The sequence below is a fragment of the Argiope bruennichi genome, chromosome 5 (genome assembly GCF_947563725.1).
Source record: "Argiope bruennichi chromosome 5, qqArgBrue1.1, whole genome shotgun sequence".
NCBI classification, from domain to species: domain Eukaryota; kingdom Metazoa; phylum Arthropoda; class Arachnida; order Araneae; family Araneidae; genus Argiope; species Argiope bruennichi.
In genome coordinates, this window is record NC_079155.1 from 59,377,398 (window position 1) to 59,401,942 (window position 24,545).

At 27.5% G+C, this 24,545-nt stretch overlaps 1 protein-coding gene across 1 annotated transcript in view; it reads right to left on the reverse strand.

Annotated features, from left to right (window-relative positions):
• Window positions 1–24,545, reverse strand: part of LOC129969346 (B-cell receptor CD22-like) — a 297,654-nt gene that overhangs the window by 112,974 nt on the left and 160,135 nt on the right. Inside the window, exon 3 of the mRNA XM_056083883.1 lies at window positions 10,739–11,065. Within this exon, the coding sequence (XP_055939858.1) occupies window positions 10,739–11,065 (327 nt within the window). The remainder of the gene's footprint in view (window positions 1–10,738; window positions 11,066–24,545) is intronic.

Genomic DNA, 24,545 nt, shown 5'->3' on the forward strand with positions numbered 1-24,545 from the left:
TTGGCTTGAGAGAAACCAAAAATGCATCTTCCGATGCAGTTTAATCGGATTCACAACAATGTTTATCCTATATATATTTTTTTCTATTTAATTCCTTTTCCATTGTAAAATAAATATTAAAATAAAATCAATACAGTTACATGCAAAAGTTATAATGATATGGCACTTGAGAAAGAAAATATGAAAGCTGACTTATAGAAATTGAAAGATTTCTTTCGATAATTATATGCTACACCTACAATTTTTAATCAGCACGGTCAAACTTTGAAGAAATATTGTTTTATGGGTCAAATTCAAAATACTCTGATAGTGCGAAAATAGAAATCATAATCTAAAAATAATAAATGTAAGTAAAAATATACATATTTTTAAAAATCTAATACTAGGAGTTATTTTTATTTTGAACCGATTTTGAATAATTACGAAATAAAATTCTTTTACGTGGAGCTAGAATTTTCATTGAATCCATTGAGTGATCTGTAACGATTAAACCTGACATGTAATTAATATACAAGCATCAGAAAATCGAATTTGTATCTTGGATGTGTGTTTTTTTTCCGACAAATGGAATATTTTTTTTTTCTTCCGGAAATCTATAATTGGAGTCACAGGATCATATAATAAATTTTATTTATTTAAATTCTCGCATTTTTTAAGTTAATTCATTTGCATTCATGAGAGATTACCGACCAACAGGTGATCAAATCTTAAACAAATTTTGTTTGAAACTTGATCTGTGTACTAAATTTCACTTATTTAACTCTTTAATTTTTGTAATTGTTATGTTCACTTGAATTTGGCTGCCAATAAACAAACATACTTCTTCTGACTTTAATTTGCTCGATATTTCATTGAAATCAATAAACTTGGTGTTTATATACCAAATTTAATATTTCTAGTTTAAAGTGTTTCTGCGTTACCATGTTTATAGCCGGGATGATATAGTTCTATAATTGTATTTCTCGGACTCTGAGAGATCTGAAATATAGAGATTCATAAAAATTTCCTCAAAATGTTTAATTTAAAAAAACGGTTTTCGTCTTTCTACTCTTATTCTGATCACAAATAATCTTTTAATATTAATAATTTAAAATATTAAAGTCTTTGAATGGAAGATGTACGTAACTTATATCGGTGAATATCACTAGTTTCATATCGTTCAAAATTAAACGTTCTGATATAATTCTACGCAATATTTTATCAATTTGAATCCTTATGTTAAAATCCAAACAAAAAAAAATTCAAAAGAAGCAGATGTCCCCAATGATTTTTAATACAACGAATTGGTCGTTTTTAACTAATTTATTGTGAGTACTATAATTTTGAAATGGTATCTCAGAAATATTTGAACTCAAAATTGCAGTACAGAAAGGCTGGCTGCATTAAAAAAGAAATGCTCCATAATTACATCATACAAACATTCATAAACTATTACATAGAATTAGACATTCTTAACATACATAGACATTCATCATTCATAACATACATAAAATTCACATGACTATTTATAGAAATAAAATTATCATCCATAGTCCTCTTATAAATGAATAAAAGCAGAAATATGTTGCTGATTTTGTAAACTTTAATCTCCTTGTAATCAACAACTTCATAATAGTAGTTGTAAAAGCAGGTTTCACTTATTAAATGAAATTCGATTCATAGAGACCCAAGATAAATTGGGCCTATTAAAAAATTTTAATTTCAGTCTTACTACAAAAAGTGAAGCAAAAAAAAAATAATAATGATTGCAACCAGATGTTTTATTTCAATCGTGTATGTTAAAGTCAAATTTTAATACTGATGAATTGGTTTTGCAAAAGTATAAAAAATCAAAAACTAATTTCTTCCTTTTCTGTCTTTTTTTTTTCTTTGACATGAGCTAAATTATAGCATTTATGCCTTTTTGCTGTTTGTATTATCACTCTGCCATAAATGTCAATAACAACTGTTATGGCTATTTGTATTTGACCAATTGTCATTCTCGCAGATATTTCTTTTCTTTTGCACCATGTTCTTTCCCTCTTTTGTCAACTATTCAGAAAAAGAAAGTAGAATTAATGGTTAACGGCAAAGTTTGCTACACATCAATGGTTGCAAATAAAATATGTCTTTCCTATTGAAATCTAATCAAATAATTGTTGTTGTTGGGATTTTTGTAGGGCTAGTTATAAAAAGGCTTCTTATTAAGCGCTATTTGTTTATTGGTTACATAAATTATAGACATTCAGTATTAATGGACAGTTTAAATCTTTAGATTTGAGAGTTCGATTCCGTTTCGATTTGAAAAAGATCCCACCATTTAGATTTATTATTTTGTTTCCTTCTTTTTCACTCATAAGTAAATAACTCATGTAAAAAAATAAAAAAAAGTTTTAATTAAAAAGCACAAAAATAAAATCAGAAGAATACTTGTCCATTGCGATTGCTACCTACAGTGCTTTCATCCTGTTTCATAGAACAATGACTGTTCAATATCATGAATCTTTTGTCAAAGTGTCTAATGGTATATGATTACAATCTCCCAAATCCCTCAAACAATCCCTTGATTCTTTCATTGTGTGCTTTTATTTCGATTAGAGCATTGAATATTTAGAGAGCTCAAATTAACGTCAGAAAATCTAATCATTTAAGCTTACCTCCCGAAGGTACAACAGAATCAATGAAGATGATAAAACTTTAATAAGAGAGAGAACTTTTATTCTTTGGATTAAAAGAATTAATCTCTACAAAATTTTGTATTTCATTTGTAAAAAGCCCCAAAAATGTTTAGCATCCATATTTAAACTGTGGGTAGTATCAATTTGCCTGGTTTCGTATTAATATTTTAATAAGAAATGAATTGTTTCTTCTGTTTCTTCAGAAGTTTCTCTAATTAAGTAAGCACCTCGAGACTTTTGTTATCCTGAAAGTATCTTTTAAACTGCAAAATTACAAAACAGAGATTACTCTATTTGTTAACCAAATTTAAAATATTTTACTACTAAATAAGAAAATGTATAACAAACTAATTTTAATTAAAAGAAAAAGAGTTAAGTTGTTTATATTCAACTAAACACTATGGTTTGAATAATTTTTATTAAAAAATATGTTTGTCTTTTAATAAATTTTGAAAAAAAAATCATTTTTCTTTATATATAAAAAAGTGTCTTCCTTGTATATTATCAGTTTCCACACTTTTACGCAATCATACTTTTTAAACTTCTGTCTCTGTTCTTTCCATATGTTTATAAATAATACAAAGTAGCGTTTCGAAATAATTTAGTTAAATTCCGTGTTGGTTATAAGCAATGGAATCGCTAAAACTGCAACAGAAAGTTTAGATACCTTTGTTAAAATAATAGAAATCACAGAGTTTAGAAAATAGATAGAAAGTATTATATCAAAAGTAACAAAAAGTGCATTTTGATATAATTATAATTGAGGAAAGTAATAAAAAGTTTATTTTGATAATATAATTATATTTGATGAAAGAAAAAAAAAGTATATTTTGATAAAATTATAATGAATGAAAGTAATAAAAAATGTGCTTTGAATTAAAAGAAAACGGAGAATACTATGCAGTTGGCAATTTTGCACACAACCTACTTCCGGTAATTTAAAGTGCGCATGATGTCTTGGAATGAATTCTCTGCATTGTGGAAGGAGCATGTAGATTATACTTTCTAGACCCTTTCTCCTTTCTCATCACTCTTCGAGAATACTCGGATATTGAATGGAATCAAAACACTTCTTAGATTTTCGGATCTAATGTTTTCAAGACAAATTTCCTTTTCAATGCCAAAATAGAATTTTCCATCAACAAATATTGTCACACCTGGCGTTTGTAAATAGAATAGTCCATATTTTAGGTAAATTTTACCATATTTAATCTAGATGAAATCTTTTGAATGGATTAATTATCTAAAAAGTAATTCTGTAAATTTGCAACTGGCTCACGGCGTTACTTTGTACCAAAAATGCTTTGCCTAATGAATATTTTGTACAATTTACAAATGCCTCGAAATTTTACGAGACGGATTTAAAAGGAATCTTGGTTTTAGACTCAGTTGAAAGTATTCATTGAAATTTTTTTCAAAGAATACTTTTTTTAAATTCAAAGATATTTTTTTAACAAAAATCAGAGAAGGCAGATATTTGGAATTTCCTGAACCTATTTTGGTCTTGGTCCCGCCTTGGTCTACGACCCGCCTACCCAAAAGGGTGTAAGACCTTGTAGGTAGCCGAACCTATCTTAAAAAAGGCCAATTTTACAATCTAACCTTTAGAAAAATATTTTTTACAGAAGCTGTTTTTGGAAATTTCGTAAGAACAAGAATTCGCTGAATTCATTTTGAACCCAGTTATACCCTTTTATGGCTACTCCAAAATTATTTATTCGTATCTTTTGCAAATGTAGAATTTATCTAGAAAAAATGCTTGTTAAACAGGGTTTAAAAAAAGTTAAGCAGAATAAATTTGAACAAAATTTATGGGGTCTATAAATAGTTTTGCTTCATGATAAAAGAATATTTTTTTTTTATAGAAGAGAGTAATTTATAACTTATCTTTATTTAAATATTTTCAATATTTAAAAACAATTATTAAAACTAATTAACAGATGGATATAATTAACATTTTCCTGGATATGAAAGTAAATAGAGGGAATAATTAAAAAAAATAGTCAATATTAACGTCACGTTGATAGGAACATGCAATATTAATATTATTAAATTTTCTTTGATTTCGAGAGACAAGACTATAAATAAATACAGTTATTTTGAAATGCATATAATATGTTTATCTAACATTTTAAACTTTATTGAATTCTAAAATGAGAGGATATATTCATAGTTAGCATATTCGCATTCATTTATAAAAATTTGGTTATTACAACATTGTTACAACATTTCAGGATATTAACTAATATTCAAAATATCAAACATTATCGTGGAAATATCATATAATATTTGCAAATAGGAGAGTAAGTTTTCAAAGGATTTTTATAATTTGTGTACTTGAAAAGTTCCGAATTAATATTTTTCCTTTTGTATTAAATATGCAACATAGAGTCAATAGTTAATTTCTGTGCAAATGTGGGACTTAACGCCAAGTGCCAATATAATATATATAACGTTTTTTCCAATTTTCCTAAGCTAATAGTTTTTTCAATTTGTAATTAGGATGGAAATTTATTCGCTTATTGCCATATAGAACGCTTATTTTAAGTTAAATAAGCAAATATAGTCATTCATTAAATTTAAGTTCTTTACAGCGTATAAGAATCTCAATCCTATATTCATTTTTCATAACTGTAGAAAATCTGCAAAATATAGGTTGTCTTCTTCCATGGAGAATCAATGAAATCGGTTATATATTAATGGACCATTTTTGAATTTTGCAAGACGGATTTTCGAACAAATACTGATACTCTACATAACCAGATGGAAAGAAATAGTATATGAGCCAACCTAACACGTTCATAGATTCCAAATTTCAGTGCATTGAAATTTCATTTTTTCAGTCGAGTATAGAATGCTGCAGAATTGATGGAATTAAGATTCAGGTCTATTGGCCTCTTGATAAAAAAAAAAAAAAATAGAAGATATATTTAAATTTTGAATAACTACTAAGGAAACTAAAAATCTTTTGAATAACTGCTAAGGAAACTAAATAACTTTTGAATGTATGCTAAAGAAACTGAATAAATTTTGAATAAATGCTAAAGAAACTGAAAATCTTTTGAATAACTGCTAAGGAAACTAAATACCTTTTGACTGTATGCTAAAGAAACTGAATAACTACTAAAGAAACTAAATAACTTTTGAATAAGTGCTAAAGAAACTGGATAACTTTAGAATAATTGCTAAGGTAACTGAACAACTTTTGAATAACTGCTAACTATAGATGGAATTCACATTTACATTATAAATTGAGCAATACAAATGCAAGGATTAATCTGCAAATCTATAAATGGAAAACTTCATGTCGTATCCTGCAACCATTCTCTTTCGATAACGTGTTACTACTTCCATAATTATTTTGGTAAATTATTTCGGTTTCATTCAAACTCCTGCGAATTTACCGAAATGAATAAAATATTCAGCACCTAGAAAACAATTAATCAGTTGATTTGTGTTACATTTATAAATACCCTACCTTTCACTGACTTAGAAGCTAAAAAAGTTCCAGTTTTACTACCACTTCGGCCTCAAATGAAGCACTATACAAGCAGCAGTGGTTATCACCAAACCTCTATCAATTACTACAAGAACTTACACGCACAGTATTATATAAATTCATAATCATGCAATTCTGAAGCTGCTTGTAAAGTCACCGGGAAGTTTGTAATCAGCAATAATAAATTATTTACGATGTATTCCGAAGTTACAGACATTTCATAGCCCTTTCACAAGGAAGGCTCCTACGCTTTCAGAGTCTCCATGTTACTAGTATTAGGCACGGAATGTCGCAATGAGGCACTAGAAGATTTATTGCTTTATCCCGAACGCTACTCCTCGGCTCTGGTAGCCATAAATTAAATAGTAATTTCCACACCGATAGTGTTCTTCTCCACCTCGCGCGGAAAGACTTAATTTCCGGAAGTATAGGGTGGAGTGCCGCGTATCTCGGCCACTGTGTTGTAAATGTCATCAGCAAAGAACCATGTTCTACACTTTCAACACCGTCTGAAAAGTTTCGAGGTTATATCCCAATTATGGAAGAGTGAAATGAATGATTTTGGAGCCGCTATTTCTCAGAAAGGTTGCACCAAATTATTCCAAGTCTGAATTGTTAATCCCTTTATGATTTTAATGAATTACTTTGTCCACCTTTCTTACATTTTATTCTGTGTTGCCTACGTGTTTTGTTTGGAAATCAGATTTCATTTTCTTATCTGCTAATGCACACCAAAACTCACTCTACATGCAGCATATATTTAAAAGATGATAATTTAACATATATCGAGTTTAACTTTACGCATTTATTTCAAATTGGATACATATTTAACCCAAATAAAGTTCCAGCATTTTCATATAGCGATGAATGTAAGACTAGAATATGTTGATGAGGAATTTTTAAATTAAAATTTCGACTTCATAACTTCTCATTTTGACAGACGTAATATATAGCAACTAAAAATTCGTGAAAATTACTAATTGGGACCCCATATTTTGGCCACCGTTCTGTAACTGTAATTAACAAGGAGCCACGCTTCACTCTTTCATCAACGCCTGAAAACTTTCGACCGTGGATCCCAATTATGAAAGTGTGAAATGAATGATTTTCGAGTAGTTATTTCTCATCAAGGACTTGAATGCTTCAACTCTCCATAATATTTAATATGTTAAGACCCCTTTCAGTGAATTATTTCGTCTATTTTAGTATATGCTAATTTGTAATAAGTTGCTTAGTATAAGTATTTTTGCTAGTTGCATTTATATTTTAAAATAACGGAATAATACTATCTAGTGACAAAACACAATGGATGATTAATTTAGGACTGAGAATTTATTTTCATAGCATATTAAAGTATAATTTTAGTTTAATATATTGAAAATTGTTGTATATAATATTCTTACTGGATTACTTTTAATGATATCATATTTAAAGCACGTGGCTTAGTTCGGAGGGAATTATTTGGGAAATGTTTTAAAATTGTATTATTTTTGAACTTATGAATCAAACAGATTAAGAAAAAACAATATGCCAGTAAAATATCAATTAAAAATTGAAAAAAAAAAGTTTTATTTTTGGCTAAAAAACAGTATAAGGCAAAATAAAAAAATGTATCAAATGACTAGATCAAAATATTGCAGATATCTTAATTAATATATTTATTAGTGCCTAAACTAAAACTACAAGATCTTCTTCAAGTGACAAATACTATGATTTTTTTTTAATTTTGAAGCATTTAAACAACTGTAGAGTATTTCTAAATGATTAGGTTACTAATTTTATGATTGAAGAATATATTAAAAATTAATATATCAAATTTGAACAAAAGTTTTTTTTATTAAATTTTTGTTTACGATGTTTTTCATAAGAAAAATTCTACCAAATTTTAATATTTACGAAGATCACATTTGTAGATGTCAAATAGCATAAAATCACGTATTATACAAACATAAAAATCAATGCAACTTTCCAAAACAAGAAACAAAATTCAAACTGTTATATGAAGACTGTTCAGAAAATAAATATATTGAACATTTTTTTTTGCTGATAATTTTGAAATAAAATTCATTTTTTCTGCACTTACTTTTCTAATTTACTTATATTAATCAGAAGCCTTATTAATTAATGAAACGAAATTATATTAATCTAGTGAAATAAAGGTTTTTTTTTTTTTTTTTTTTTTTTTTTTTTTTTTTTTTTTTTACTATATTAAATAAGCAAAATGAACCAAATGATTATTGTTATTTGTTGAAAAATTAGATCGAAGAAAATATTGCAACGGCATGCCAGTGAAATGCAAAGATTGGACTTAAAAGTCCGTTAATTTAGTTTTGAGAGGGATTTCAAATTTAAAAAAATATATATTCGTTAGTATAATAGTAGTGCTTTTAATTTTTGTAATGACAAAAATAAAGAAGGTTTGCTGAAATTTGTTCCACTAGATCCCTTATATCCTTGTATCGCCACTATATTGTGGTTGAATATTCAGTCCTCTGATTTAAAGATTTGGAAAAGTATTTTATTTGAAAGTAGCTTTCTCATAATTCTTTGATGAATTTCATTTTCTTTTAACAAAAAAGTGAATTTCTTGGATTAACTATGGTTAACACAATGCCTCTTCTTAATTTTAATACATTAGCATGAAGTAGTCGTTGAATGTAGCAATTTTGTAATTTTATACTATTGCTTTTCGATATTATTAAATCTTAGAATACCTAGCACAATTAGTCCATAAATTTTAGCAGTAAATCAAAATACACTTTTTAATGAAATGATGCCAATGAGCGGAAAAAGAGCATTGGATTTTGTGGTCTCATGAATTCTGTAATCATTGATGATATATATATATATATATATATATATATATATATATATATATATATATATATATATATATATATATATATATATATATATATATATATATATATATATATATATATATATATATATATATATATATATATATATATATATATATATATATATATATATATATATATATATATTAAAACAAAGTTCGGATTCATAAACATCCTTGCTAAATTGATATATGTATTCATTGAAATACCGGTGCACTAGTTTGATCAGGGGACTTATCAAATTAATGAAATTTGATCAGGGGACTTATGGATATGCAATTTATACATTTATGGTTTGGCAATATAAATATGGTTTTAATTAATGCAAAATGGGCCTTAATTAAAAGCATGTTAATTTGTAAATTGAAATTAATTTATTATCTGAACAACTCTCTATCATAAAAAAAGTTGGCGGTTAAAATAGCGTTTGGTGTCATATCACCATTTAATGCATGCTGTGAATGCGGTTGTCTTTAAATGGACACCTTATTTCATTTTAAGCATTTCTAACTGTAGATTACTTAATTTTATACAGATAGGAATCAAATAATTCATTTTGAGATTATGTCAGACTATCGAAAAACCCAAGAACTTCGAAAGATCCTTTTTGAAGACAAATGTGACGAAATGGATTACAAATCCTAATAGGCTATTCCTACTCAAGGGAAACAGGTATTTTTATTGATGTTTGGAATTTTGCTTGATGATATTGAAACATTGATTACTACAAAAATAAATGCCATAATTGTGTTAAAGATTGGTAAATCCTTGTTGCAAATTAGAATAGCACTAAGAATTCTTTCAATTACAAAATCTTCACACTCAGAAATTTTCTGGGGTAATTCATCTGAATGGAGATTCGATGATAGTATTTATAATTGATAATCAAGGCCGAATTAATGCTTAAAATTATTTAAGCTCTACATAAGCAGTTTTAAGTTGAAAATTTTGAAAAACTGAAATATTACAACAATAGCGAGTGAATCATTTTCAAGAGAATTTGTTACTGTAGAGAGAGAGAAGGAGAGGACGTATCAAAGATACGAAATTAAAAACTTTAACTCTAAATTTGTGAAGAATGTTAAAGGAATTTCAAAACTTTTTAACAGAACCTGAATATTATTGAAATATAGAAACCGATGTCATTTAAGCTGTGAAGCAACTTTTTTATAGCTATGCAGCAACGTAATACAAAACTTACAAACGATAATTAATTAAGAATGCTTGAATAATACTCTAACATTAAAAAAAAATACTTGATTATACTTTCACCGAATTGTCGAAGACCGTCTGCTCAAATTTATTCACCCTTCGTAAATTCAGTGCAAGAACAAATATTGTAAGAGAGCTTCGAGGCCTCTTGGGCCCGTAAAACTGTGGACCCCTAGGCAGTTGCCTATATTGCTAATTTGATATTCGGGTCCTGTTGATAAATAAATATACGTGCCTAAGTGCTATAGTTGCGTTCGCATTTTTTTTTTTTTTTTTTGAAACCAGGAAAAGATTAAATGATAACTCAGGATGTTTTTATATGCTTCTATCATTGTATCTTTTTCTTAAATAGTAAAATCCTTAAAAAAAAAAAAAAAAAAAAAAAAAATGTGTTTTCTATCTTTTGGGGTTTGAACAGCTTCTGCTCAAAACCTTGCATTTTTTTTTTTTTTTTTTTTCCTTTTATATAAGCGAAAAATTTCTTCCCTATAAAAACAACATTGAATTACCATGAATGTCAAGCTTGATCCATTGATGCACAGGATGTGACGAGGCATTACTACGAACACGACATTCCACTTTCCCGCCAAGATCCCATCGAGAAAGGACAAAGCGAGCAGTCGAAGTAACAAAATAGGTCCCATTCCCTTCCGGTGCCACTGTGGTTTTAACCGGAAGAGGCTTCGTTCCATTCCACCACGTCACTTCCGGGGCTGGACGTCCGCCAGATGATTTACACTCGAGGACGAAGGTTGAGCCTTCGACGTAAGGTCCAACGGTGCTACCGTTTCGGACTTTCTTGCCTTCAACTTCCATTTCAGGGGGAGAAGGCGTGACTGTAAAGAGAAAAGAACGGAATAAGTTGTAAAGACTTAGTCAGAATGGTTTGGTTCTGAAAGTAATAATGTTTCATTTGAAATATCTAGTTCGCACGTAAGTATTCAATTGATAAGTATCGTGCAGTACGCGAAGGAAACAGTGCATTTACGCAGATTTTATATGATAAATGCATTTGAAAAATAAAGCTTAATGATTGTAATCAGTAAGATCTTAACTTAAAATCTGATGGAGACATTATTAGTTAAATATATAACTGTGCATATCTATCTATCTATCTATCTATCTATCTATCTATCTATCTATATATATATATATATATATATATATATATATATATATATATATATATATATATATATATATATATATATATATATATATATATATATATATATATTCAATAAACATAATGGAGCATGTGTATATATGTGTAATAGGGTAGAAACTGTGAGTTTATATCTCAACATAATGAGATGTGTGTTCTTTGACGCTCATCAGGTCAAATGACTGGATCCAAATTTAAGGAATTTAGTACAAATACACATTGGCGAGTGAACATGTACATCTCAATGCCATCTTTTCGAACTTTGAACTTTAATTTTAAATAATTAAAAGTTAACCTAAATGTTTTTTAAATGTTTTCTTACAAATATCATTCTCTCATAGTTTTAAAATAAAAAAAATACCTTTTCAATTATGCTATCATTTATTTTATCTTGAATCTCAACAAACATTTGAAAATACTTTTATACAATATTTGCCACAATACTCTTCACCTTTGTGATGCAATCAAAATTATACTTAAACTATACTTAACTATACTTAAACTATACTAAAACTAACTTACAAAACTTAATGCTAATGCAGTTATTTAATTACGGCTTTCCTTTCTATGATTCAAAGCTAAGAAATGAAGTACTCTTTCACATACTCTTTAGATAATTAGAATATGCGGAAAGTTAAGAAATTATAATTGCTACGTTTTTCTGTAAATAAGAAAATGAAGATATTGCATTAGTCAACATCAAGTTGACAGTTGGAATTAGATGTTAAATGAAGCTGGTAGTTTGTATTCGCATGTAAACGTTTCGTCTTTTAGCTTGATTCTTTTAGAGAACTTGCACACAAATAACAGAAAGTGTATAATACTGCTAAATTACGACTTAAATCTTGAATAAAGTTTGATCTTTAAACATAATATATTGAAAATTCATGAGCAGGAATTTATAAATTTTTAATTTAAGTTAAGCATAATGAGTAATTTTAGGCATTATTCTGAAAATAATAATCATATATATGTGTGTGCGTGCGTGTGTGTGTGAGTGAGAGCATAATTAACATTTTTACTAATCGGAATATTAATATGGCAGATATGCAACATAGAATATCGTTTGAATATTATAAATGGTTGATTCATGTATATAATATAATATTTGAATATCATATACATTTTATATAAATACAAAACATGTAGATAATAGGTAATGTTTGACTTGTGCAGATTTGAGACGGGACATTATATGTAATGTAGTAAAAATATTATTGTGATGCAAATAGCATTATGAAATTTTCAGAACCATGCATGTGTGGTAATTTGAATAGAAACTCATTTGTTAATTTATAATAAGTAGATCATAGAGTGCTGAATGCATTCCCCTGAATGTATTTTACTCTTACGATACATGCTTATTTAATGGAGAAATATTACATAAACATGGAAATTCCCCATAAACTTTTCAAAAATAGTGAGCCAGCCATAATATGTGCTGTATATATATATATGCAATATGCAAGTTGTTAGGAATAAAATATTTGTATCCTAAGTTTAAAGAGATAATGTTGTGTTTGTGGACTAATAATTTAAAGGAAATACTACAAATATAGAATTGGGGTACAGATATATCTTTATCGAATATTTATACGTATAAATTTACCTTTATCGAATATGGAATCAAAATGGATCATTTGGAATAGAGATCTTTGTTAAGAGGTAGGTAGGTAGGTATTTTGAGATTTAGTGGCGCAAGAGCCAAATATGGCTATGCTGCGCCAAACAAATGGTAAAAATGTATCTAATACAATTCAGTCATACAATTTAAAATTAAAAATATGATTATAGGGAAGACAAATAATGAATAGTATCAGTGGTCTTAAAAATGCAAATTACATCCCAGAAAAGAAATTTTCCAAAAATGTCAAAAGATTAAAATATCAATGAAATTTAAAAAGGTAAAAGTGCAACTCTCATAATAAAAGGACAGGTACAATAAATTACGGAAACAAGTGAAAAAAATCATTGTAACCTTTTTATTCGTTGTTTCTTCAAGTATTTCTTGTGAATAGGTGTATTGAATTTGTTTGTTAAGAGATTGAAATCTAATGGAGCCAAGATGATATGTTTCCTTTTGAATAGCCATTAGTAATATGGGTTGTGTTACAGTAACCACAATGTTTTCGTAACAAAAAAACTCTGCATTTTGGGAAAAATTAATTTCTGAATCATCCTCTCTTTAATATTTTCACATTGATTTTTAATTGTAGGTTCAGGACATTGATGTAACATAACATAACATACTATGGGATTTATTGGTATTGGTTTGTTGTTAAGACTCATGCGATAAATATCTTGAAAACACGAACCCTCGCCTACTTGGCGATTGAAAACTAAATATTGGCAATTCTGACGTGATCTGAAAATCGCCAAATAAACCAAACAATATAACCATTTTGGAGAAATCTTAGAAACTTATGAACAAATCGGCTTAATCTGAATAATGCCATCATCTTGGCATCATCTCTAAATAAATAAATAAACCCGGGGCTTGTACAAATAAACAAGCACGTCTGTAATCAACGATACTTTCAATTTAGAACGGAATGTATTCGTTACTCTAGTAGAAGTTAGTTGTGAAATATAAGCTTAGAATTAAACCGTTTAATAAACTTTTCTTTATTTTATTGACTACATTTAGATATAAAAGTTTTCCATCATAAATTTTCTGGAATCAAGCATATAATGCATTTAATTTCTATTATAAAAATACACTATGTTTTTTACCTTTTTGCTTATTTCCATAACCGATATTTAAATGTTCCATGTTTGTCATCCGCTTAAATGAAATTTGTTTAAGAATTTTAACTAAAAAATGTATATTTAAATTTTGTTGACTTTTGCTTTGTGATCATTTTCTAACACGTTTCATTGAAAAATTTAACAATAATATTCTTCAAATATTATATTCTTCAAATATTATTCTTAAATTTCTAGTCATGATTATTTTACCCAATGGAAATGTTATACCATATTTGTATCATTTGCACTATTTTTAAGCTCTATTGTTTGTCAAATAGTCTGTACTTAAATATTTTAATTTTATTGCAACAAGAGAGAACACAATAAGACGGCTATGAATGATTTTATATTTCTTTATTAATTTAAAATAAGATATTTCAATGCATGTATGGGGCGAGAGGATAGCTTATAAAATATTGTAGGAGGTAAATCATTTATATGGTAGGAGAAATCTTTTATTATTACATTAAAGAAAAGAAAAATAAAAAAAAATATTTTCTTTAAAATTACGGTCTTTTTGGTAATAAACCGATGATCTATGCATTTTCTGCAGTTATTCACAAAGTGTTTTGTTACCATGAAAAAAATTGAAATAATGCATACATTAAAAAAAAATTCTATCAACTATTATAGAAAGGCAACTCAATATTTTAAAGACATTATAAAAGTTTCAATTTATCCAAAAGAAACATTAAAATAACTTTGAATTCCAAATACGAAACTGGAAATTCTTCAAAACTATGGTTCTAGAGTTTCAGCTGTTGTAAAATCATTATGTATTTCTAAATGTTTCTGTAAATACATAGAAAACGAAATTTGAACAGAGAAAGAATACAAAAGATTTTATTCTTTTTTTTTATTTTACTCCATCTTGGACAATTTTGTCTATTCTTTTAACTTTAAACTTTTCCAGTTCAGTTTGCCAAGAAATCATGCCAGGAAAACATTTTAACCACATTTCTTGGAAGAAAAATTTCCTTCAAATGACCCATTCTCATAAAGTTTCTGAGCATAAATTTCGTCAATTGCATATATTTTTTGAATGCCAAAAAAAGAAATCGATCTTCCGTAAAAAGAATTTCAAAGTTTAAGAGACAACTTATGTGTTTTTCTGTTTCCTGCTATTTACTATTACACATGAATTATTGAAAGTTATTTTATTACAGCAACGTGAAATTGTAACTGGAAAAAAGTAACAACACAAAATTTATCGAATAACCATATTTTTTAAGTTATTATAGCCTTAGCACAGGAAGCCATATTTATTGACATATGATGTGAGTATTCAATGCAATCGTGATACATACATACTTTATAGAAAAAAAAATCAATTAGCCGTTATAAATAATTATTACTAATATTTTCAAATCTAATATAGGCTGCGAATATTAAAGAGACAAAACTGTCTTTAGTTATCGTCTAATTTTCTGCTGCTTAGCCAATATTTAAATTTAACATGTCAAATACTTGAAATTTAAAGTAGCCAAACGAATACTTCTCCTGAACCAATTGTTCCATTTGATGATTATATATATTTTTCGGAAATCTTTCACTTATTTATTTCGATCAAAACTTCTTAAATAACATCTCAAAATTGAAATTTAGTCACTTTTTTTTATCAACTTAAATCATAACTTTTAATTCATTCATTTAAATGCTTTCGAATTATGAAGAGAAAGAATAAAAGATAAAATCAACGGGCAAAAAATATAAAATTAATCATTAAGGTTATATTTCAGTATTATAAGAAAAATATAAATTCTCTATACATTTTAACTCACTTTGAAAAAATTTAAGGTTTCATAAAAGTTTCAAAAAAGAAAATATGCAAATTATCTATAAATTAAAATAATTAGCACGACCGATAAACAATTCAACTGTTAAACCTATTTTGCCTTTTTTTTTTAGTTTGTATGAGAATTTATGATGGCCAGATATGTCGCCTGTACTTATCTGTTCCCATCGTACAATAGTTTAAAGAGAAATATCAGAAGCACTACTACACAGTACAATCTCCATGGAGAAAAATGATGAATAAATATTCCGGCTACAGCCACTGTACTACTTTAGGTATTTTAAGGATATTTGGCACATCATCAGTGTTTGACGTCATTTTTAAAAGATATTGCTAATTAAAAAAAAAAAACACTCGCACAGTTCCCCAATCTTAACAATTAGACCGATTTCGCCAATTTATTTCATCGCTTTTCTTACATAGCAAACTAATCGAAATTCACATTTATTGTGCAAATATTATTGATAATATTTTCTTTTGTCGAGATAGGATGTAGTTCATAAATGCTGAGTGAGCAGCAGGTTGCCAAAGGCAGCTAATAAAAATTAAATAAATATTTAAATATGCTTAACTATTCTAACATTCGATGTTATATTTTAATAAAAATTAAATTAAAACCAGTTAAAAGGTATTTAATAATAACCATTCATAGATTGTATAAACAAAGTGCAATGTAATAATTTTAATTTTATGCATCTCCTCCTTTCTTGCTCAAAGAAGATATACGCTTTATCCATTCCACTTATTATCACAAGTGCTTATCAGCAACTTAAATTATCCTCACAGGCTTTGATAAAATACTTTACTAGTTGGTTTTTATTACTTGCTTGTGAAGCATATCAAATCTCCTTTTATCCAATTTCAATATTCCCTTAAAATGAACGAAGAAATATGTGAACAACATTAACGTTTCAAATACCACAAATTGACTCCGTCCTTTCGGTTCAGTAGTTTTATAATCTTTGCCACTTAATAAAAGAAAGAGAAACTTCAGTCCTTACAGAAGCTACAAAAACTGTGCGGTTCATAAATTTTCATTAAGGGCCCTAACTCATTAAAATTTATTATCTTTTTCAAAGACATATAATTTAAGATAGTTTATACATATATCTTTTTTTTAGAAGAAAATGCTTTTTTTTCCTCACCAAGGTTCGATAGATGCAAGTCCATAAATATAGATTACCAGAAAATTTAAAATCCTATCGGGATATTGAAGTCTTATGGTTTTTAAAGCAAAAAAAAAGTATGACGCAAAAACAAAATAAAATTACAAATGTAACGATTTTTTTATCAGAGATGTTTAGTGCTTTTCTTATTGGCCTATAAAAACCTCTTTGAGTTGATCGTAAAAACTGACAAACGGTCTTCTTCCATTAGTTTTACAGCGTTCTGCGTGAAAAACACGTTATGCATGAATGCTTTCGATAAAAACTGGAGCAACTCTCACTAAATCGAAGTCCTGTATCTAAAGAAAATACAAATGTGTTCATTCCAAATAAGGAACGTTAAGGTAAAATGTTATTGAATTTTAACTCGAATTTTAAGATGAATTCCTTGTGTATTTTCCTATGCATACATTTTATTTTTGATGCATGGAAGTTTTTATCAACAAATTGTATTTTAACTTGAATTCTCAAAAGAAAACATTACTTTTATTTCGATCGTTTTGCTTTGGATTCAAATTTGATGGAAAAATAGTTTTAATGCTATTTTTTTCTCTTCCCCTTTGGATTTTTTTCCTTGGTCAAGAATTCGATTTCCGAATGAACCAATAAGATAATACGTATTTCATATGTACAGGTAAAATAAATTCTTATACGAATGTTTTATAAAACAACAGATGGGTTATTTCGCATAATTTCATTAAGAAACATTGCATCTTATCGTTTTATGAATATATAAATATATATATTATTTAACCTGCACAAATTCAAGAAGTGAGAAATAGATAAGGCATTATATTTCCTAAATCAATGAAAACGAAATAATTTTTAGTTGTCTACTTGGTCACTACGGCAGCTGAATTTGTCATTTTAGTTTCAAAAGGAGCAGGAATTTGCTGTTAAAAATATTAATATTTAAATAATAAAATAATTGCTGTTAAAAATGTTTTAAATGAATGTACAAAGTGAAATGTGTTCATATTTCATTTTTTAAAACTTATTGAGACATATTACCCAAAATTGCACATGAATTTCAAGTTAAATTTTATATCAATTCTGATTCCACTGTTATGCATAAAACAAAATTAACCGATACTTTAGTAGTAAATGAAAAAAAAAAAATGAAAACAAAAAAAACCTTTAGTGAATGCTTATTGCACGCAGAGTTTTATGTCATGCTTAATGAAAAACCTGAAATCACATTTCTAAGCGAAAGAAAGGCAACATAATTTTTAAAACATGGGAACTTATGAGAAAATAATATATTAAGTATTAATTTTTTTTGAATTTTCTTTCAAGAAAAAATTTAAATTTGTGAAACAAATAAGAAAAGATATAAACCAGTCAATAGAAAATAGATAGGCTTTTATATTTATTTATACTTTTATAATTTACTACGACAGATAGAAAAATAAATTATAAGGTACATATTTTTTATTATGAAAAGCATATATTTATAAAATGAAAAGGGAATGCAGTTCTGTGGTTAGTATTCCAAATATACACGAATTTTTTCAAGTCTGTATTGACTCTAAAGTTATCAATTGATATACAATTACGTTTTGGCATTATCATTGTCTTTAAGTGAGTTATGTAATAATATTAGAAACATTTAGAAAAAAAAACGAAAATGATCATATTTTAATTTAAAATTTCGTTTTATAGGATTTTTTTCGCTTGTTTCCAAGAATCGGGCAGCAACAGTGCTCACAAACAGAATGAAAATCTTTTAAAGCTGTCACATTAAACTCCACGTAGTAATTAAATGTCTCTTTTAATTAAAAATAGTTGAAACTAAAATCTTATTAACCGTCGTTCCGATTTCAACTTTAACGACTCTCTAGTTCACATAGGTTGCGGTCTATTAGTGTCTGATTGGCTAGGTATTTTCTGATAGCAATTCAAAGAAAGATGTCTGAAGTTAAATTTCCTTATTATCGATTCCCTTAATGAACGAAACTGTCATAGAAGATGGAAACTAAGTCAATTAAGTAAAGAAGCTTATTCATGAATTTTTGTAAGAAATAATTTTAAGCATAAAAAAAATTGACTGTCTTCTTCTCAATATGTTAATGAAGTTTGCTCTTATAATATTGAAAAATGACTTTTTTTACCCTTAAATATTGTTGAATATTTAACTATTCAATAAGATTTTTTTCAGTTCAGCTATTTTAAAAATTATCAAGGAAGTGGGAGTGTTTTTTTTTTTTGTACATATTTTTCTTTCAGAAATACTTTGTAGAACCGGATACTATCATGCTTAAACTTACCTTAAAATTGATAGCTGATACATTTTTTTCATATGCAAGATGAAAATTTAAACATTATTTTTTCTCCATAAAACATGTTTTCTCCACATTTTGTTTATTTTATTTTTGAACATCAAAAGCTGCTCTCATAAGATTAGTAATATTTTGGTGTGTGGCTCCGTTTATTTTTAAAATTATATTTCTTATCAATTTAAATTGGAAAAAATAGTAAGATGAAAATGCATAATTTTAATATATTTTTTTTACTAAACAGTATTTATGATTACAGATTAGATATAATGTATTCATTTTTACACTTATATGGTTTTTTAAAAAACTAATTTATGTGTCAAAGTAACGTGCTTTAATTTAACTGTTTGAAAATGTTAATGCAAACACCCAGCTAAAAATCACTTCAATCTTAAAATATTATTTCTTGAGATATTTTGCAAAAATGTTTGAAATTTTTATTCATGGAGCATACATAATTTCCTATAATTTATTCAGGATATACGACAGGGTTTTACCTGTACCTGTTTAATTATTTTCTTTCACTGAAATATGTATAAGAATATAAGAAAAAAGAAATTATTTGTCGCTAATACTTTAATGATCCCAAAATTAAAAAACTAACTAACAAAAAACTACCACTCACGATGCAGTTTATCACGCGAATTGTGGTATCTGATTTTCTTTGTCCTTACTTGAATCCAATTGCTAAGAATTTGAAATCATACTCTACTTTCCATAGTTACGAACAATCAAGTTTTCCAGATTACTTGAAGAATAATTGCCCGGTTTATAGAAACCACGGGAAAAACAAGTTCAATTTTCATTGATGGAGCATACTTAATTTTCTATAACTTTTTCAGGTTATAAAATTATTTTTTATAGATAAATATTATTTTTAATTTTATTTTAATTATTTAATTATTTTAATTATTTTTAATTATTTTTTATAGATAAATATATATAAGAATTTCAGAAAAAAGAAATTGTTTGTCTCTAATTCATTAATGATTTCAAAGTTAAAACTATTAACAAAAAACTCCCACTTAGATGCAGTTTATCAGGTAAATAATGGTATCTGATTTCCTTTGCCCTTACTTGAACTTCTTACTCTAGGAATTTGGAATCATACTCTACTTCTCATAGTTACGAACAATCAAGTTTTCCAGAATACTTGAAGGATAATTGCTCGGGTATTCCAGACCATGGAAAAAACGTGTTCCATTTTTTTTATTGATTGGGCATACTTAATTTCCCATAATTTATTCAGGTTATAGGCGAGATCTTCTGCACTGGTTTAATTATTTTTTGCAGACAAATATGTATAAGAATATAAGAAAAATGGAACTATTTGGCTTTAATTCATTAATGATCACAAAACTAAAATTACTAACTAACAAAAAAAAAAAAAAACTCCCACTTAGATAGAGTTTTCCACGTAAATTATAATATCTGATTTCCTTTGTCCTTACTTGAACCCAACTGCTAGGAATTTAGAATCATACTCTACTTTCCATAGTTACGAACAATCAAGTTTTCCAGATTACTTGAAGAATAATTGCCCGGTCATTAGAGACCCCGGAAAAAACGTGTTCCATGTCTCATTTATATTCCACACAACGCTTCCATTCAATCATTTCCGTGCATCAGACTTACATCACCTCTTGGACGCGATTTCACGGAAGGCTAAGCACAAAAACTCCCCAAACCTTCAGTTTGCCCAAGTAAACTGAAATATTTATCTACATTTGTGTGACATCCATCACAGGGGAACAACAACATCGCAGGTTCCCTTGTCTGGCGGAAGATGGATCACCTGAAATCGCCAGGTAAGCGTCGAATGAGCAAAAAACATGGCGGATTTCAAGTGTCTCAACTCCCCCCAAAATGGTGCACGCAGCCATTCGAAAGATTGATAGCATCGCACCTTTCGTTCAAAAAAGCTCCCTAGGGGATCAGGGGAGCAGGAGTAATGGGAAAGACGTCTCATTTCGGACATCGCTTCGATGTTGTTAGTAGATTCGCGCGTCTTAAAAGATAATATGGACGAGGAAAGGGATTCGGCTTCTTTAATGAAATGCAGTGGATTGGATCAGGGAAGAAGCATAGACAGGCTTTGTTAAAACTTCTGACAAATGTCTTTTAGCTTTCCAATCAAAGAAGCATTGGAATGAGATTTTTTCTTCTAAAGTTATTGGTGAATTGGATTTAATCAGGATATTTACCATAAATATAGCAAATTTTTATATTTACCTTAATTATTATAAATATAAAAATATTTTTTTATATTTACGATAAATAATGTAAAACAGAATATTTATCATATTAATGTATTACTACAAAAATGAAAGTTTGCTCATACTGACATCATGCATGTAATGCATAGATGAAAATATGGCTATAATTCTTTTTAAGACTCAATAATTTAACTAATTTATTTTCTAATCTTTAAATTTATTCTTAATTTTAATTTCTATCCGTTACAAATTGCAATATTTATTTTTAATACATAAAAGACAAGAGTCTATTTTATACTAATAAACTTTTAATCTACACTAATACAAATGTACAGTTCACACATATAATAAAATTCGAATATAAAAATCGATTACTTTTTGATTAAATATGTACTTTTTCATATTTTTATATGAATACGTATGTGAAAAATACAACCTTTTTCTGCTAAGTTACTATCAATTGTTATATTTTGAAAAAAGATTTTTCTCATCATTTAACACTTATCTTCTTTTTTTAAACAGAAGCAGTTTTAAAAGCGAGCGAAGAAAACATTCTTTAGATGCAACAATAGAATGAGACAAAAAGTTAGAAATAATGGTACATTCGTGAGGTCAGAATATACTTCTTTTCAATCATTGAATAAAAGCAGCCTTACTCTGATTTAATTTAAAATAAATGTACAATATTTTGTGAATTTACTGGACTGTAATTATCTCAAAGTGCCATTTAAAATATTGACAGCACAGTACTTTTGATTTAAAAAAAGAAATATCTCTGGGAGCAAGATGCAACAATATTGAGAAAAATATAGCTTTTCATGCATCTTTACAGAGGTATTAAAAATTTTGCCCATTCTAAACAATTATACGGACGAGGCGACTTAGTTTTACTAAAACTCTTTGGACAGGGAAAATGTTGAAACTTTTGGGAAGAAAATATTGACCAAATTGTAGGCTGCTGTTTAGACCTTTGAATTAATTACAGAAATTTTTCTGTACTAATGTTGCTTATGTGTAAAAAAGTCGTTCTCTACTGTTTTTGTTTATATGTAGAGTCGGATATTTAATAATGTGACTGCTGATGTTATTACATTTAAAGTACTTTATGTTTTAACATAAGAATCGGAAATTTTGCTGGGATAGGAAATAAGTATGGGAAATTACTGTTCAAATTTTTGATTCATTAAAATTGTTTGATTCTTAATTATATCAAATGTCAATAATTTATTAAATTTTTACATGAAAATTGCATTTCTAATTTATACAATAACTTATAACTTTTTACTAAACCTTTTTCTTTTAAAATAATATGCATATGAAAAGGTTAGTCACTTTTATGTTCTTTCTTCGTGCAGTTATTCACCCAGTCTTTGACTGTAGATAAATCGAAACGATGGAGCATGAGGATTTATCATGAAATAGATGAAAAAAATTATGTCCGGAAGTTTTTCCTGGTCAGTGTTATAGCTATAGTAATTTCTAGTTGTGTTTTGTTTTATTATTATCATGATTTTTTCCGTATTGTTATGATTATTTCTTCCCATTTATATGTATTATTGCCATTATTTCTTACGTTAGAAAATAAAAGAAAATATCAGTATATACAGAGATACGTACAATTTTTAATTTTTTTAATAAATAGGTAACAAAATGCTTAAGCCCAAAATGTTTGGATAGATTAAATTATATCTTTCCATTCTAAAAAATGAAATGGAATATGGTAAGCTTAATGATGCCACATTTAAGCACAAGAAAATAAACATTAAATCAAATAAATAAAATAAAATAAAAATTTAAAGATTTTTAAAATTTACCGCAATTTGGATTTGGCAGAGGTAAAAATAATTTTATTTTAATTTATAAATATATTAAATCCACTTGACTTGTAGGTTTCTCGAAAATACATTACTCTGAAATATCGTTATATGCAAATTAAAAAAAAAAGAAATCTAGCTGAATGATGGAGACGCATAAAGAGTTATACATATGGAGTTTTAAGTTATATAAAAAATTTGTAATTTTCCAAAATACAAAAAAGATATAGCTTGGATTACTAAATGAAAAATCGGAATTTTCAAGATTTCTTTTAAATTATCATCAATTCCTTTACTGTTAAAATATTCATGAACCTACAGTGTACCTTTTGTATACAAAAAATAACTAAATAAATTTTGTTTTATTTAAAATACAGACGTATTTCTGAATAATAAATTATAAAAATGAATAATGTAATTTCATGAAACTTGAAATAAGTTTTCAACCATTCATGGAAGCCAAATAACTGACATATTCATTTTCCAACAGAAAAACTCGGATGCAAGACTAGAAATTATGCAAATACGTTTTTTGAGTGAAGATTTCTTGACAAACAATCATTAGTTTTCGAAAATATATTAACCGTTCACTAACAAATTTATACCTAGATGCCCAAGAAATCCTTTACGACTTATTTTGCTTGAAAAACAAACATGGCAAACAAATATCCTAACTCAGATCAGTAATGAGCTGTCAGCCAGCTGTCTGGATGAAAGAATAAATTCTTGCAAAACGATACGATAGTTGCTGCGGCTGTCTAGACACTCCATAATTTATTTCCTCTCAGAATATATAGAACTTCTTCCCAGATGATCGATCAAAGATCTTTCTTTTATGTAGTGACCAAATCTCAATCTTGTGTACGAATTCTTTAAGATACTCTGACAAATAAAGGTTTAAAACTTTGAGTTGTATGTTCACTTATTATTATTTTTTTTGTTTTTATTTCTTTTGTTAAGTGTCTGTCGTAATATAATCACAAAGCATTTTTCTCTGTACATTTCAAGTAATTTAAAAAGAGTTTTTTACTTACTTGCTAGATAGTTTTACCTTCACATTAAAGCTATTTAAGTTTTTAGATATTTGCTAAATAGCTTTTGTTTCATTTCAAATGAAACGGAACGGTTTAAAGGCT